Genomic DNA, 16,282 nt, shown 5'->3' on the forward strand with positions numbered 1-16,282 from the left:
TAGCAGCATTGTCCACAATAGCTAAATCGTGGAAGGAGCCGAGATGCCCTTCAACAGATGAATGGATTAAGAAGATGTGGTCCATATATACAATGGAATATTACTCAGCTTTCAGAAAGAACGAGTTCTCAACATTTGCTGCAACATGGACGGCACTGGAGGAGATAATGCTAAGTGAAATAAGTCAAGCAGAGGAAGACAATTATCATGTGGTTTCTCTCATCTATGGAACATAAGAACTAGGAAGATCGGTAGGGGAAGAAAGGTTTAGGGGGAGTAATCAGAAGGGGGAATGAAGCATGAGAGACTATGGACTCTGAAAAACAAACTGAGGGCTTCAGAGGGGAGGGGGGTGGGGGAATGGGATAGACCGGTGATGGGTAGTAAGGAGGGCACGTATTGCATGGTGCACTGGGTGTTACACGCAACTAATGCATCATCGAACTTTACATCAGAAACCAGGGATGTACTGTATGGTGACTAACATAATATAATAAAAAAATATTATTATAAAAAAAAAAGAATGACTGGCATGCAGTATCAACAGTTACATCATCAATATCATGGCCAACACCACATAATATTTGTAGATAAACAACTCACAATACCATTTGCTTGTAGTTGACCTGTCTAATACAAACCCTGCAATGGTCTGAAAATTCAAAGAGGCTTTTACATTGAACCATTACCTTTACAATGGTTAAAAACCCTTAGATTTATAGATATACACTTTTTTACACTTGGTCTTCAGTGTTAAGTGAATGTAACTGGCAACTCAACATAAATCTATGTGGTGTAACAATACACAACACTAAAAAAACCCTCCAAAATTAACACGATGCTATGCCCATTATTATAATAATTAGAAACAAAATCTAGACATTTTCAAATACTTTTTATTGTTGATCAAAGATTTTTACTTTTTTATTATAGATTTCATTTTCCTTTTTAAGGGGTTTATAATGTTAGGGTGCCTGGGTGGCTCAGTCGGGTAAGCATTTGCCTCTTGATTTTGGCTCAGGTCATGATCTCGTGATCGTGAGATCAAGCCCCCTGAAGGGCTCTGCACTCTGCAGGGAGTCTGCTTGAGATTCTCTCTCCCTCTCTGCCCCCCCCATCTCTTTTACATGCACAGGCAAGCTCTCTTTCTCTCAAATAAATAAATAAACCTTTAAAGGGATTTATAATGTAATTTACCTGTAAATGTACAATTCTCAGAAATATATCTTCTCTCATGCTCATCTCAATATCAAAACGAGAAAGTCTTTTGTCTGCTTCTGTACTTGCTGCCCGTACTTCTTTGTCAGAGGAGACATGCTGGGGAAAGTCTAGCATGGTTCGCTCCACTGTCAATAGAGGAAAAAACCATAAGGACTCATCAAATCAGTACTAAGAAAAATACCTCCTAACTAGATGAATGATTATCCCAATTAAAATTTTTCATTTTATACTTTCTGTAAAGGTACCTAAGGCTATCAAGAAACAGCATCTAATTCAGGACTTGGCTGTGGCAGTGGCATTATTAGGAACAATAAAGGTGTATGCTGAGCACTTATCAAAGTATGTTTATGGTGTAATTTATTAACTGGGAACGCAGAAGGATAAAGACATAGTTCTCACAGTGATGCATTTTGTAGTTTGGGACGTGGGAGTACAGAACAGTACATGAAAAGATACGGAACAACACAGGACAGAGCAGCTTACTTGTCAATGAATGGGATAGTAACTCAAGACAGCGATACTAAGAACTGGAGCACTTTGTCATGCCTTATGGGGAAGGCTGGACCTTCGGATGTGCAGGGCAAGAGGAAGACCTCAGGAGAGGATTAGAGAAGTAGAGACTACTAGTGTGGGGACTGGCAGAGACAGAGAATGTTTTAGAAAAATGCAGACCAATTTAGTGGGGGAGGGGTTGCTTAGAATAGAAATTCTTAACCTTTACTAGAGATTCCTTAGAGAATCTAATCAAAAACCCTCCCCCCAATGCAAACATTACATACAAGCATAAAAAAGTTCCATACAGTTACAGAAGATTCCCAGAAATCTCAGTGGACACATCCAGTAAGCAGCTCAATACTGGGGCTATTCCTGTTACATGATGGTGGTAATGTAGTCTGCTCTAATTTTCAAATATTAAAATCGTCTCTTGGGTTTTTCATATATTTGTATTTTGACTTTAATTGGGCAAAAATCTGATGTCAGTGAAATAACCCATACTGCAGGAAAAAAATTAGTATGGCTTATAGGGATGGTTGTGGCTATGCTGTGGCAGTGAATACATTTTTATTATTTTTTGTACTTTGAAGGTATTCCGAAGAGGTAAAACTTCCACATGTGATATACGTTAGAGAGTAGAACATACCAAGCAATTGTCCAGTTAAACAAGCTACCTCACTTATGTCAGTCTTCTTAAAACATTGCTACAGATAAAGGTATAAAAAATTGCCTCACATATCTGAATAAATTCATAATGTGTGGTTTAAAAAAATCAAGTTAAATAATTATTCTTTATGGATTTCATTTAAAATACACACTTTTATGTCCCTTGACTAAAGAAATGGAACAGAATTAAAATTTCATACACACAGCACTTGTTTGATAGAGTTAACCATATAGTTACAATTTGTTTACTTTTTAAAATTAGCTCAAGAAGATACTAAGAAAAAATCAAAATTGCTCCAGAACTAAAATGAACAGAACAAAATGCAGGAGCCTAAAATTGGAAACATAATCTTAAACAAACAAGAATACTAAAAACCATTTCCTTCCTTACTTTGCCACAAAGACCTGAACCAGACTTATGCTCTCACTGCCAAACTGCAAACAGTACCTGACACTAGACAAATGAGGTTTTAACAGCTCTTGCAGGAGGCAGACAGAGCTCTGAGAACATACACTGATAAGAGCAAGTTAGTCTTTAAAAAGCTACTCTGAAACTCAAAAATTTTTATGATTAACTCACAAAGCTAAACTTACGGGACAGCAAGAATATCAGAGAACTGAAAGTATATTTAAAGGATGTATTACTGGGGAAGAAGCAGAAGATTTTGTTTTTTCCCCACTGATTTCTATATTTGTGAACTGCATAAGTCACCAGGTGGGCACACCATCTTGGCCATATGTGATGGAAGAACAGAGGCTCTGAACGGAGGACAAACCGCATACAGGGAGGGAGATACACATGAAGCTGCCTTCCGGGAAAACTCTGCTGAATGGGGACCAATTCCATCCCTCTGAGTTTCACTAATGAGACCAACCAGGTCTTTTTTATTCAGGAGTTCAAGACTTTTAGCCAGATTTAGTGGCCCTTCATCAGAATGAAGCAGTGGTGGTAAGAGGCAGAAAATGAAACAGAAGAGGTAAGAGAGTCCTTAGTATGGAGGGACACGGTGTAGGGAACACTTGGTGTTGAAGGGCTGATGAGGGTAAAGAGATGACCACGTCACTAAGGCTGTGCAGGATTCTGGACAACCTTCCAAACTGCAGAATACATACACACGTTTATGATACACAATTCTACAGATAACCTATGGAAGCTTGGGTACACGGCCAAGGTTGCTTAGCCATAACTACACCCCAGAGTACACCTGACCCTTAGAGGCAACTGGTGTGAATCTTCATTCCTTTTAACTCAAAGGGCCTAATACTTATATTACAAACATAATAAATTTCACATGTAGGAAATATGAAAAGTAGAGAAAAGCAGAAAAAGTAAATTTCTAAAAATGAACTGTAAACCCAATACTCAAGAAACTAGCTATTATTAAAATTTGTGTATTTTCTTCTGGTTTTCTTCTCCGTGCTTTTAAAAAAAATGTTATTAAATACTGTTCCTCAACATGATTGTATCATGTTTCTATTGGTTGGTACCCAGGGGCTGTTTCCAAACTTTTGCTGTGACAGAGTACATGTTTAAACATGAATTTATACACAGTTTTTCCTGTATCTGATTATTTCCTTAGATTAAATGCCTAGATGTGGAATTGTAGGGCTAGGATATGAACTTCTTAAGAGTTTTGATATATTATGTCAAAAAACTCTCCAGAAAGCAGTTGTAACGAGAAGGTGCATTTTGTAACACTATTGCCAACATAATAAAAAATTTTAATCTTGTTTAATTGAATTCTAGGCAATTAATGATTATGGAAAAATCAATGTCTTGTAAAATTGGAAAATGGACTGCCAAAACAGAATGCATAAAATGGTTTATGATGCCTACAAAATGAAATATCAAGGATTTTCTGTATCCTACTCACCTATGTACTTCACTTCTACATCTGCCAGCGCCTGCAAACAGTTCTCGTAAGTTACTTCCTCAATGTCAAGCATTCCAATAGCATCATACACCTGTTTGGTCTGCACAATGAGCTCCTCAGTTCTTGTTTTAATTTGCTCTGGTGAAAGATCCCATCTTAAAACATTTCTGCCAGCCACAGTATAGGAAGACATTGCCTGATGAGGAGACATCACTTCTCTTCCTAAAGTCATTCTGAATAAAATCCGGGAACCACCAACTCTAAAAAGAATCAGAAAACGAATAAAAATTAAGCATTTGTTGGTCCAAAGTCAATACACAAATGTGTATTATCTAATCACATTAAAAAGAACTTTTTAATAAAATTGAACAAATCTCTTTCAGGTGAACACATCAGCACAAAACTAAATGCCTTTGTATTTTTTTTTCCTCCTTGAATGTAGGTCTAATGGAATTAGTACCTACCAAACACTGAACTGATTATGTAATTAAATCATGTTGAGAAATAAAGTTAGGTGTCAAAGACATAATACTGTCCTTTATACATTAAACCAGTAATCTTTCTTTCTTAAATGTTTTTCCTGTGCTGGGACGCCTTGCTATCTAAGTTGGTAGACCATGCGACTCTTGATCTTGGGGTTCTAAGTTTAGGCCCCATGTTGGGTGTGGAGATTACTTACAAAAATAAAATCTTTAAAAAAATAAAAATTAAAAAGAAATAAATGTATTAAATGTTTTTCTGTGCTAATATCCACCTACAATGTAACAGACTCAAAAAATATTTTGGGATTCAGCAAGAAAACATTTTCAAAATGGTCTTTTTTTAATGAACACCAATGTAAAAATTTTTTTTTACAAAAATTTCATGTAAATCAACTATGGCAATTTGAAATTAAGACTTGGGAAATAAACTCTGGTACTCCTATGACATTATTCTAAAAGATAAAAGAAAAAAGAGATTAAATGTATGATACCAAGCCTGCACCTCCTTAAAACTCTCAAACTAATAATTGATGCCATATGTGTGTATATATGTAATATATACCATGTAGTATAATTTTAGAGCTTATAAATAAAAATATTATAATAGCTAACATTTCTTGTATGTTTAGGCACCGTACTAAAGGCTTTCCATTTATTCACTCAGTCTTCACAACAAAACTATGAGGCAGATACTGTGCTTATTCTCATTTTACCAAAGAGGAAGCTAAAGCACAGGGAAGTTAAGTAACTTGGCCAAGGTCACACAGCTGGTTATATGATGGGAGCTAGCATTGAAAACCAGATAGTAGAGATCCAAAACCCGCACCTTTTTTTTTTTTTAATTTAAAGATTTTATTTATTTATTTGACAGAGAGACAGCCAGGGAGAGAGGGAACACAAGCAGGGGGATGTGGGAGAGGAAGAAGCAGGCTCCCAACAGAGCAGGGAGCCCGATGTGGGGCTCGATCCAAGGACCCTGGGATCACGCCCTGAGCCGAAGGCAGACGCTTAACGACTGAACCACCCAGCTGCCCCCCAAACCCGCACTCTTAACTACTGTGCTAAACTTCATTCCTATTATCTTCTAAGCCTCCAAAACAACCTTATGTAGCAGGCAGCACATAATTCCCTTTTAACAGATGATGCAGCTGAGACTCAGAGAGGCTAAGTGACTTATTTAAGGTCATTCACTTAACAGATACTTATGAGCATATACTGTCTGGTCATTGTGACACACATCAAAGAGAAACAGGCAAAATGACGAGGACCCTGCTATTATAGTGGAGAGACCAACTGATAAACGATCTATTATACTACATTGAGATGTGCACTATGACAGGGATAAGCAGAGGGAACTCTGAAAGACCACAGAAGGAACTTTTCTAGGAAGATTTTCCAGAGAGAACAAGGAGCAAGCCAAGATCTGGACAATGTCCAGAAATTATCCAAATGCCAAAAGCTGTAAGGAGAGAGGTCTGATAAGGTCAGTAGGGACTAGAGAATGAAGAGCCTTGGGAATCACTGAAGAATTCAACCTTATTCTGACGGCAGTGAGAGAGCCATTGAAGGGTTTTAATCAGGTAAGAGATGAAGTAAGATACACATTCTAGAGAAATCGCCCAAATTATAGTGAGTTGAAAGGTTTGGAAAAGAGAGATCATACTAGAGGAAAGCTATTACTGTAACTGGGGCATAATACTATGGTATCCTGAACTAGGAAATAGGGGGAACTGGAGTGACCTAGAAGATATTCAGAAAGTAGAATTAATATGACTTGGTACTTGGTTTAGGGTTGGGGGGGTGAGAGAGCTAAGGATGTTGTCCAGGATTCTATCCTATAACCAGATGGATGGATGGTGGTGGTTCCATCACCAAAATAGCAAATTTGGAAGGAGGTGGCTCTTTGTGGGGAAAAGGAGAAATTCAATTTTGGACATGCCAAGTCTGAAGTGACTGCAGCACAGCTAAGTAGATTTTGTTAATATTAGATGGTAATTGGAGTTACAGGACTAGTTGAACTGGCCCAAGGGAGTTTGCAGAGTAAGAATGGAACTGAGCCTTAACTCAAATTTAGTCACTGAGGTAGAAGGAAAACCAAGCCAGAATGGATTTAGGAAGTTGTGAAAAGTAAGCACAGGAAAACGGAGGGAGTGCGTAAGGGCCAAATGTACAAATCTCAAGAAAAATGGAAGAGTCTGTTAAATTTAGCAGCAGGAATGTCCCTGATGGCTCTGGCAAGAGCAGTGTCAGTGGGATGGTCGTGGTGGAAGTCAGAATCCTATGATTGAGGGGGAGGAAGAAGGTAAAGAACTGGAGAGTGCATCTAAGCAATTTTCTAGAGCTGAATGCAATTTAGATGAAAAGAGTGACTCCAGTCTCAGTAAAATAAATAAAACAGGTAAAGTGGGAGTACTTAGGTTATAGTAAAAAAGTATGGGTCTGAATTTAAGAATTCAAAGGTTAAGCAGTATGACAAGATCCAGGACATTTTCCCAGAAGTGGACGGTTGATATAAATGAGGTGAAAGAGTGCAAATGACTGACAATCTAGTACCGGACAAACTGTCTATGTGAGGGGTGTCTGGGTGGCTCAGTCGGTTAAGTGTCTGCCTTTAGCTCAGGTCCTGATTCCAGGGTCCTGGAATTGAGCCCCACATTGGGCTCCCTGCTCAGTGGGGAGTCTGCTTCTCCCTCTCCCTGCTGCTCCCCCTGCTTGTGCACTCTCTCTCTGTCAAATAAATAAGTAAAATCTTTTTTAAAAAGTCATCTATGTGGACACTGGAGTCACCAGCTTGATAGCTGAACCTGGGAGTAGAAAGGAAGACTGAACCAGAAACCAGTCCTCAAAGACTGGAGAAGACTAACCAGGTAGTTGGTGTAGGACATCATGAGCAGGGCACAGAATGATAAAATCAGACTGTGAGCCTCAGAGGTGTTTTTATACAATGGTAAAGAAGTGCTGGTCTGGGAGCACAACTGGGGCAAGGCAGGAGCTGGGGAACAAAGAAGATGGGGTCTTTCCTCCTTAGTTTGTGGTACATGGGGTGTGGAAGGAAGAGGGATGCATAGAAAATATTTTCCCCAGGGTTGAAAGGATTCCAGTTAAGGTTAATAGAAGAAAAGACAAGCCAGAGAGCATAAAAACATACAGTTTGTTTATTATGGGACAGGAGTTCCAGGAGTAACGAGGGAGAAGTCTACCTTCTGTGGAATAGATAGCTAGCGTGTGTTGGTTGTCCAGACATTCACTGCTGCCCTCTAACTAAGTATATAGACATTTTTCTTCCTGGTACCCATACACCACCAACGCCCCTGCCCCAGTCCATGATCTGTGAAGGTGGCTGTCTCCACCCTCAGAACTCCTGTTCCCAATGTGTGTCATTGAGCAAGCTTATGTCCTTGACAGCAGCTGGCATCCACCTTATGACAAAGAGTAGAACCTGACTTATGAAACAAACACTGTGAACAGAAGAACGAAGGAAGGAAAGCAAATATTTACTGATATTCCTGACCCCTACCATCAATTAATTCTGAAACCTGACCTAGAGCTATTTTTTAGTTATGTTTTAGCCAGTTTGAAGACAGTATTATGTTATTTACTTCATAGAGGATGGTAACTGATAAAGGAATGAAAACTGATAAAGGAATGAGCACACACACACACACACCAAACAGGAAGGTCACAAGAGATGATGGATGACTAGAGGGTCTTAAATACTCGATGGTAGCTGAGAATAATAGGGATGCAAAGTTCAGTATGTGGGGTTGGCTGAAAATGTCCAAAATAATTATTTCCATAATCCCTCAGAAACACAGAACTGAGGCCTCAAGGAGGAGTCAGCCATGACCATGAATGCCTGGCTTTCTAAGGAAGTTCTAGTACAAGTGAAGAGGCTGGGCATGGGATTGCTGATGTAACGACCAGCAAGTGGACTGATGACTGAAACACAGCACTTTTGCAGCTCGACCCCCTGTTCTTTTCTCGACTCTTGCAAGTACAAACCAATTATTACAGACAAATTTTCATTATTGTTAAACACCTTTAAGAGAAAATTACCTCAAACTTTAATGATATGATGAACCTCCACTAGTTTTCCTTTATTTCCTAATATTTATCTAAAGGTTGAGTGTTTGATCACAGCATATATGATTGTAACTCAGTGAAACTGGTAAGGATATCAGCACCTCCACCCTGGCTGAAAAGATATACCCATGATCAGGGTGTCTGGGTGGCTCAGTCGGTTACATGGCTGCCTTTGGCTCGGGTCATGATCCCGGGGTCCTGGGATCAAGCCCCACGTTGGGCTCCCTGCTCAGTGGAGAGCCTGCTTCTCCCTCTCCCTCTGCCGCTCCCCCTGCTTGTTCTCCCCCCCCCGTCAAATAAATAAACAAAATTTATTAAAAAAAAAAAAGATATACCCATAATCACCTTCGCAGTTTCTGTTGCAATTAATGAAAGACTACTCCTTCCTTGAAGTGATACTATTCCCCGAATACGGAAGGGATAAAAACAAAGGAACAGAAGTTAGAAACCATAATTTTATGGGTCAAAAGAACACATTATATATTTTTTTACCTTTTACTTTTTCTCACCTTCTGGGTTTCTGTTTTAATTTCTTTCAAGATTTATAATTCTTGTTACCAAAGAAAAGGAGACAAAAGGATTCCCTCCTACTTCTAACTAAAACATTTTGATCTATTGAGAATTTTTTTCTGTATTGTCTCTGCTTTTCCTCTTCCATCATCATTTTACTGAATATCCCTATTCCCCTTTGTTATGATTTCAAGCTCATTCAACGCTTCAGATGCTGGTACATTGATCTTTTCTTCCCCTTCAGTGCCTCTGCAGACCTGGAGAACTGCACCTGTGTGGGGAAACCAGTGCACCTGCAATCGCTCTAGCAAATGTGATTGTACCCTTGAGAATCTGGTGAGGATTTTTCTAGTAACTTTTTGCGGCTGTGAAGTACCAAAGTTGAAAGCAGGCAACACAGCATGATTCTGTCTTCTCTACAGGAGTTATTACATGCAATTATTTGAAAATGAGACTCTAGATTAAAGCTGGGAATTCTACTGTGTAATTAAACACGAGTTTTTCTTTCTATAAAATTCCAGGCTCTATTATTTCTCTACCATCCATACCTTCTTCAGTGTCTCTTCTCTCTGTAAAGCACTTTTCAACACAAAACTCTGAAACTTCTAACTAAGAAACAATACAGAATACTACAATGGAATTGACAAGAAGGTGCCTTTATTAGGGCGGCTCTCTCCTGTGTCCAAAAAACAAATAAGGTTTGGCAAAAAAAAACTCAAAAACAAAAACAAAAACAAAAAAACCACCCAAAAAACCCCACAAAACAAAAACAAAAACAAACAAAACAAGTGGCACAGATTTTGAAAGAGATCACCTGGTTGCAGAATTTCATTTGGAAAAACGAGCATGCTACAATTATTCTGAGTTACTGTCTTAAAACTTTTGCAAAACATTTTATGGAATGTACTTTCAGAAATGCTCTGACTTATTGGATTCATATTCTTTTGAAGCATAGTTTAAAGGCCTCCATTTCCTGCCATCAGGGCTTCTTTGACCATTCCTGTTCATCCAAATCTGAGCCTTTTACTTATGCTATTCATTTTAGGTATTTAAATTACTATCCTCCGCCTGTTCAATTGGCTTCACTCATACTCTAAATTAGACTAGGGCTTTCCCAGGCACAATAAGCACTGTACATATCTTTTGTCAAAAACCCCAACCCTAACACACTGCACACTGCTGAGCACATTGTGCACTTGAAAGGAGATGGGACTGATGTGGCTAAAACACTGCAGCAACACTATCTTCCTTCAACGTCACAAATAAATATCCATGCAGGGAAATGTGTTTTATTAGAGCCAGGACTAGACTGAAGATCATTCTGCAAAATGTCCTAACTTCTATTCCTCCAAATTTACATTTTATCTCTGTCCTCACCCTTTCTCTAAAGTGGTGGCATAGCATTTCCTGAAACTTGCCCCAATTCTTTAAAACACCTGGCAAATGGTCCTCACATTGACTTTAGAACTAATGTTTATCAAAAGCGGCCACTGAGGACTGCAATGCTCCCAGACTGGGATTATGTTTTCGATCTCAGCTCCAACTTCCCCTTCTCCAGAAGCCTTTTGTGACTACCTTCAGCTGTTTTAGGAATTATTCCTCTATTAACTGATAGTACTCTACATGTCCAATGACCAAAGCACTTATCATACTGAAGAGTAATCATTTATTGACTCGGTTGTGTGTCCAACAGACCTTGAGCAGAGACTGGGTTTTAGTGATACATGAAGACCCTGAACCTAACATTGTTTGTGGTACATGTATATTTTAATGGTGACAAGCTGACCCAAAAAAATTCCACTTAAGGTTATTCAATACTTTTCTTCTATTATCTACATGCCCAATACACAAGCAGTTCCATTTGAGAGTATTTAGCCTCTGTGGAGCATTATATATAAAGCTCTGATCTGCAATTAGAGAAGATGGTGCAGACTGGAAAACACAGCACATACTGGACTCAAGCATCCTGAATGTTGCTAATAATTTTTCTTCTGAATCAACTGCTGCTTTGGAGGAACAGATCAGGATTAGTACTCAATCATCACTGAGCCCTCCAGTGTGGGTATATAGAGCTCTCTAACAAAGGTAAGCATCTGGTATTTGAGTTACTAGTGGTTTAGGCAACAGCTTTTTCATTTAAGGACTTTTTATTTTTTTATTTTTATTTTTTTTAAAGACTATTTATTTTGAGACAGAGCAAGAGCAAGAGAGAGAGAGAGACAGAGAGGAGAGAGAGTGTGCATGAGTGGCGGAAGGGACAGAGGGAGAAACAGGCTCCTGGCTGAGCAGGGACCCAGGGCCCTGAGATCATGACCTGAGCTGAAGGCAGATGCTTAATCGACAGAGCCACCCAGGTGCCCCCATTTAAGGACCTTTTAATTTGACTTAGGATAGAACTGCTCCACGAACGGAATGTTATAGAATTACATGGCTTAGAATAAGTCACCTTTTCCCAGTAAACAGAGAGTTAGATTCTTAGCCAAAATCATTACTTTTGATGTTCTTTAGCAGAACTGATGTCCAGAAAAATCCTTCTAGCTTGACTACTGAGTTAACAGGAATGCAATTAAGTATGATAATCTCTTGAACCTCTACCCATTTCCATGTTTTTTCTCTTAGTTTTAAAGAAAGATGTGTCTTCCAACTTACAGTCTTCAATTTCTATGTCCTGCAAATTTCCCACTTACTCTCTCTATTTCTTGTCTTATCACTAATTCGTCTACATTATGTCACTAAAAGTTCCCTGGGAAAGCTCACTTTTACTCTTTCTTAGTCCTTCTTCCACTTTTCTGACCGTTTCTTCTCAGTCTCCTTTGTTGGCTCCTCTTCCTGTACCCACTGAAAAAAGTTGGTGTCTCCCCTCCCATGATTCCATCCAGATGCCTAGCTAGAGCTCCAGACCTGAAGACATCTCAAATGCAACATGTCCAAAATTTGATCTTTCTCACAAATTCCCACTCCCAGTTTACTAATCATCTAGGCTCTGAAGCTAGAAGCTTGCCACATACATGACTGATAAGTACCAACATCACCCCCACTATTTATTAAAAGACTGCTAATATGCTGGCTTAAGAGTTTACGTGACTCTCATTTAATTCTCCCAAGAAGCCAAGAGGCACATATTAATAATCTGCTTGTATGGGGCACGGAGAGTAAAGCATCAACGTCACAAAGCAAGTGTGGAGCTGGGATTTAAACCTAGATCTGCATACAAAGCCCATATTCTTAACTATCATGCTATACTCATGTTGCAACTGCATCCTAGAGAAGGAAAATAGCAGATTTCTCACTAGTCGCACCTCCATGATTGTCCACCCTACTCATAATGGGGAGAGAATCAGGAAAGTCAAGCATGCATACTGATGTTGCTTGCCTCATCTGCTATCTATGCTACTCCCTGAAAGATTGCTGCAAAAGCTGTGGAGGAGTGCCCAACTTCAGCTTTCACCCAGCTCTGAAAAACAGGCCAGGTAGGCATGGGCGGCTTAGAGTCACCCATTTCCAAAGACTAAACCACCTCAAAGTGGGACAACCTGATGGCTACCCTTTGCAACTGGGTCTCATTCTTTTCCAGAGCCCTTCGAGTAAATGTTCATAGGTAAGCAGTAAACTACCTGAAAAAGTGTACTCATCGGAAGCTGCACACACATTCTTAATGTACTCAGGCAAAAAATCTACATTTCACGTAGATAAGGTTCAGCTGAGGCATTCCAAGAAAACTTTTACGCAACAAAGGCTAGTTCTTTATTCCCTGATGATTTCTCAGATAAGATACAGTGAGCTATTACCATCATCTGTGAATATGCCTACACTCCAGATTATATTATCAAGAAAAGGTTCATCATAAAGGGATTTCCCATGAAGTGAATTAGTTGTTTCAATCATGCCTTTAATTAATACTTACTGAGGTTACAAAGGTGAATAAGACACAGTTATTGCCCTGCAGGGAGCTTACAGAGTTGTGAGGAAGAGACAAAGAGAATACAAGGCAGTGAATTTTATATGAATAAAGTGATGGGGAATTTAAAGGACAGAGCAAGCAACTCTGCCATGGGCAAGTTCTTCTGTACTTCTCTGTCCGCAGACAGACAGACAGACACACACACACACCCTCAGACCTTGGTTCTCCCCTTTCTTTTATATACTTTATATAAATATTTTCTTCTTCTTAGCTGTTGCTAACTAGCTAACAGGATTGACCTAGAGTATTACACTTCCATTTTATTTCAATTAGCATTTGTGGAAGGTCTTCCAAGTGTATTCCAGGAAACGTTACTAACATTGACTACTTCTAACTTCTAAATTCCTTACGTTCAATGTTTCAGGGTTTACTCTGAATGTTGGGATACTTACTCTATACAATCTATTAAAAAATTAAAAAAATCAATGATACATCTAAAGACTGCTTTGGTCTTTTCTTTTTAATCTATAAGGAAAACAGCGTAAATTTATAAGTTAAGTCCTTATAAAGTGCCTGATACTCAGTAGACATTTGTTGAATGAATTAAAATTGATATGAAGATTGAATACCACCCATAGATTGGCTGGTGAAACACGAGGAAGGCTGACTGCTCTGTTTCTCCAAGGTCAGGGGAAGAATGAAGACATTTTCCTTCTAATTCTACTAGAATATAAGCCCTTTAAGAACACACTCCATGTCTTAGTCACCTTTGTGTTTCTTAGCAAATAGGGAAGAACGTCTTAGAGCAAAGTATACATGTTGTAACTGCTGAATCAATGAGATAGAAAAGCAATAAAAAAATCTAAATTTGTCCTAGAATGACTATTAAGTTCAGCCCAAGACACCAAGTAAATAACGTAATAAAGCAATCAAGAGAAGGTGCCAACACAATAAAGTTGTTGAAGAAAAGCAATTAAGGGATATACCATAAAGATACTTTGAGTCATGGACAGATTATCTACAGAATATGCCAGTATTCTTGGAAAGTGAAGTACACAATAAGACTGCTCTTGCTTCCACCTGCTGGTATGGGAAAGTAATTTCTTAGATTATACAGAAAATGTTTAGCAGCTCTAGGAAAACCTTTAAAAAAACACTGAACTTTCAAACTGCTCTTGCAAAGATAACACAGTTCGCTTCCCATAAAGAGCCCATTCACAAAAATGTATACCATGATCTCAGCCACAAATACTTTGAGTACAGAGCAGAACTACCTTAAACATAGAGACAATCCAGTGGCCTTTATTTTGAGTAGCCTCCTATGTCTGATAAAGCCAAAAGCAGTATCTATTTTCTTTCATTGTACAGTCCCTTTTTTGTATTCACGCAAGTGGTGTTTAACTTTGATGACTAATGGTCACAGAGATTCACAAATGTGAAAAATACATAGAAATGAGTGTATATAAAACTGGTGAAATGTGAATAAGATTGGTGGATTGCATCAATTCCTTATTGTAACTGGGGAAAACTGTATGAAGTGGATATGGAACCATTCTGTGTTATTTCTCATAACTGCATGTAAATCTGTATCTCAAAATTTAAAGTTTTTTTTTAAAAAAAGATTTTATTTAATTATTTGAGAGAGATGGCAACAGAGATAGCAAGAGAGAGCACAAGCGGGGAAGAGAAGGAGAAGCAGGCTTCCCACTGATCAGGGAGCCTGACACGGTGCTCGATCCCAGATCATGACCTAAGCTGAAGGCAGATGCTTAACTGACTGGGCCACCCAGCCACCCCTCAAAATTTAAAGTTTTTAAAAAAGGTGGCTGAGCGCTGTATATACCACTTGCAGCTCCTTTAAGGGGAGGGGGTCAAAGTATGACTGGTTCTTCCAAAGTATAAAATCCATGACTCCATACTGACATACATGAATGAAAAAGAAAGAAGGAAAGAAGAAAGGAAAGGAAGGAAGGAGAGAAGGAAGGAGGGAAGGAACCAAGAAAGGAAAAAACAAAACAAAACAAAACCAAGCTCCTGTACAGGTAAATTCCAAATATCTAATACTCAAGAAGGTGAAGATTAATTTCTCTCCTGCCCTGGGTATGGGCTGTACTTAGTGTCTTGTTCCCAAAGAGGACAGGCATGGAGAAGTGGGGGAAAAGTAACTTTATAGTAGAGAAACCTGGCAAACACTACCTCAGCGAACTGACCAAGACTAACATCTTCAGTGATGTCACATAGACATCGTGTACCCCTAAACATGACATGATAAAAAGGGCACAATACCTCTGCCATCTTCTTCCCCAAAACCTATAACCTTAGTCTAAGTGTGAGATAAACACAAGTTGAGGGATATTCCATAAAATACCTGTTGGTACTACTCAGAACTCTCAAGGCCATTAAAAACAAAGACTGGATGATTGACTCTCACAGCCCAGAGGAGCATAAGGGAACATGCTGATTAAATAGAAGGGGATCTCCTGAAAGGGATTTTGAAAGAGGAAAAGGGAGGACATTAGGGAAAAATAAGTGAAATCTGAATAGAGGGTAGAATTTAATTAAGAGTAATGTACACGTATTGGTTCCTTAGTCGTACTAAAGAATCAGTATTGGTTCTGTAGTAATGTAAGATGTTTTAACATTAGGGGAAACTGGGTAAGGGATTTATGGGAACTCTCTGCACTATCCTGGCAACTTCCCTATAAACTTGGAACTGTTTAAAAAAACACAAGTTTATTTTTAATTATCAACAAAAATTTGATGACTAAAATGACCGGTGCAGCTATAAAGGTCCAATCTTGGTTTTACATAATGAAAATATACTATTTATTTTGGAGCCAGTGCCACATACAACTTCAGTTGTGTACAACTTCCTATTATCAGTAAGGCTTAAAAGTAGAACTAATTATATTATACAAAGTCTCCCGTAGGAATGAACGATGATCCTGTTTAGTGAACTCTTTCTTAAAATATTAGGGATCTGGGGTGCCTGGGTGGTGCAGTCAGTTAACTGACCACTCCTGGTTTCAAAGGACTCCTGGTTTCGGCTC

General features: G+C 38.8%; 1 protein-coding gene across 2 annotated transcripts in view; it reads right to left on the reverse strand.

Moving 5' to 3' along the window:
• NLN (neurolysin) overlaps positions 1-16,282 on the reverse strand; it is a 97,717-nt gene that overhangs the window by 57,307 nt on the left and 24,128 nt on the right. Inside the window, exons 2-3 of one of the 2 annotated variants that reach the window (XM_040622225.1) lie at positions 4,257-4,516; positions 1,198-1,346 (exon numbers count right to left, since the gene is read on the reverse strand). In XM_040622225.1, coding sequence (XP_040478159.1) covers positions 1,198-1,346; positions 4,257-4,516 — 409 coding nt within the window. The remainder of the gene's footprint in view (positions 1-1,197; positions 1,347-4,256; positions 4,517-16,282) is intronic. The other variant, XM_040622226.1, reaches the window with a different exon arrangement.

Source organism: Ursus maritimus, unplaced genomic scaffold (assembly GCF_017311325.1).
Source record: "Ursus maritimus isolate PB19 unplaced genomic scaffold, ASM1731132v1 scaffold_5, whole genome shotgun sequence".
Lineage (NCBI taxonomy): Eukaryota > Metazoa > Chordata > Mammalia > Carnivora > Ursidae > Ursus > Ursus maritimus.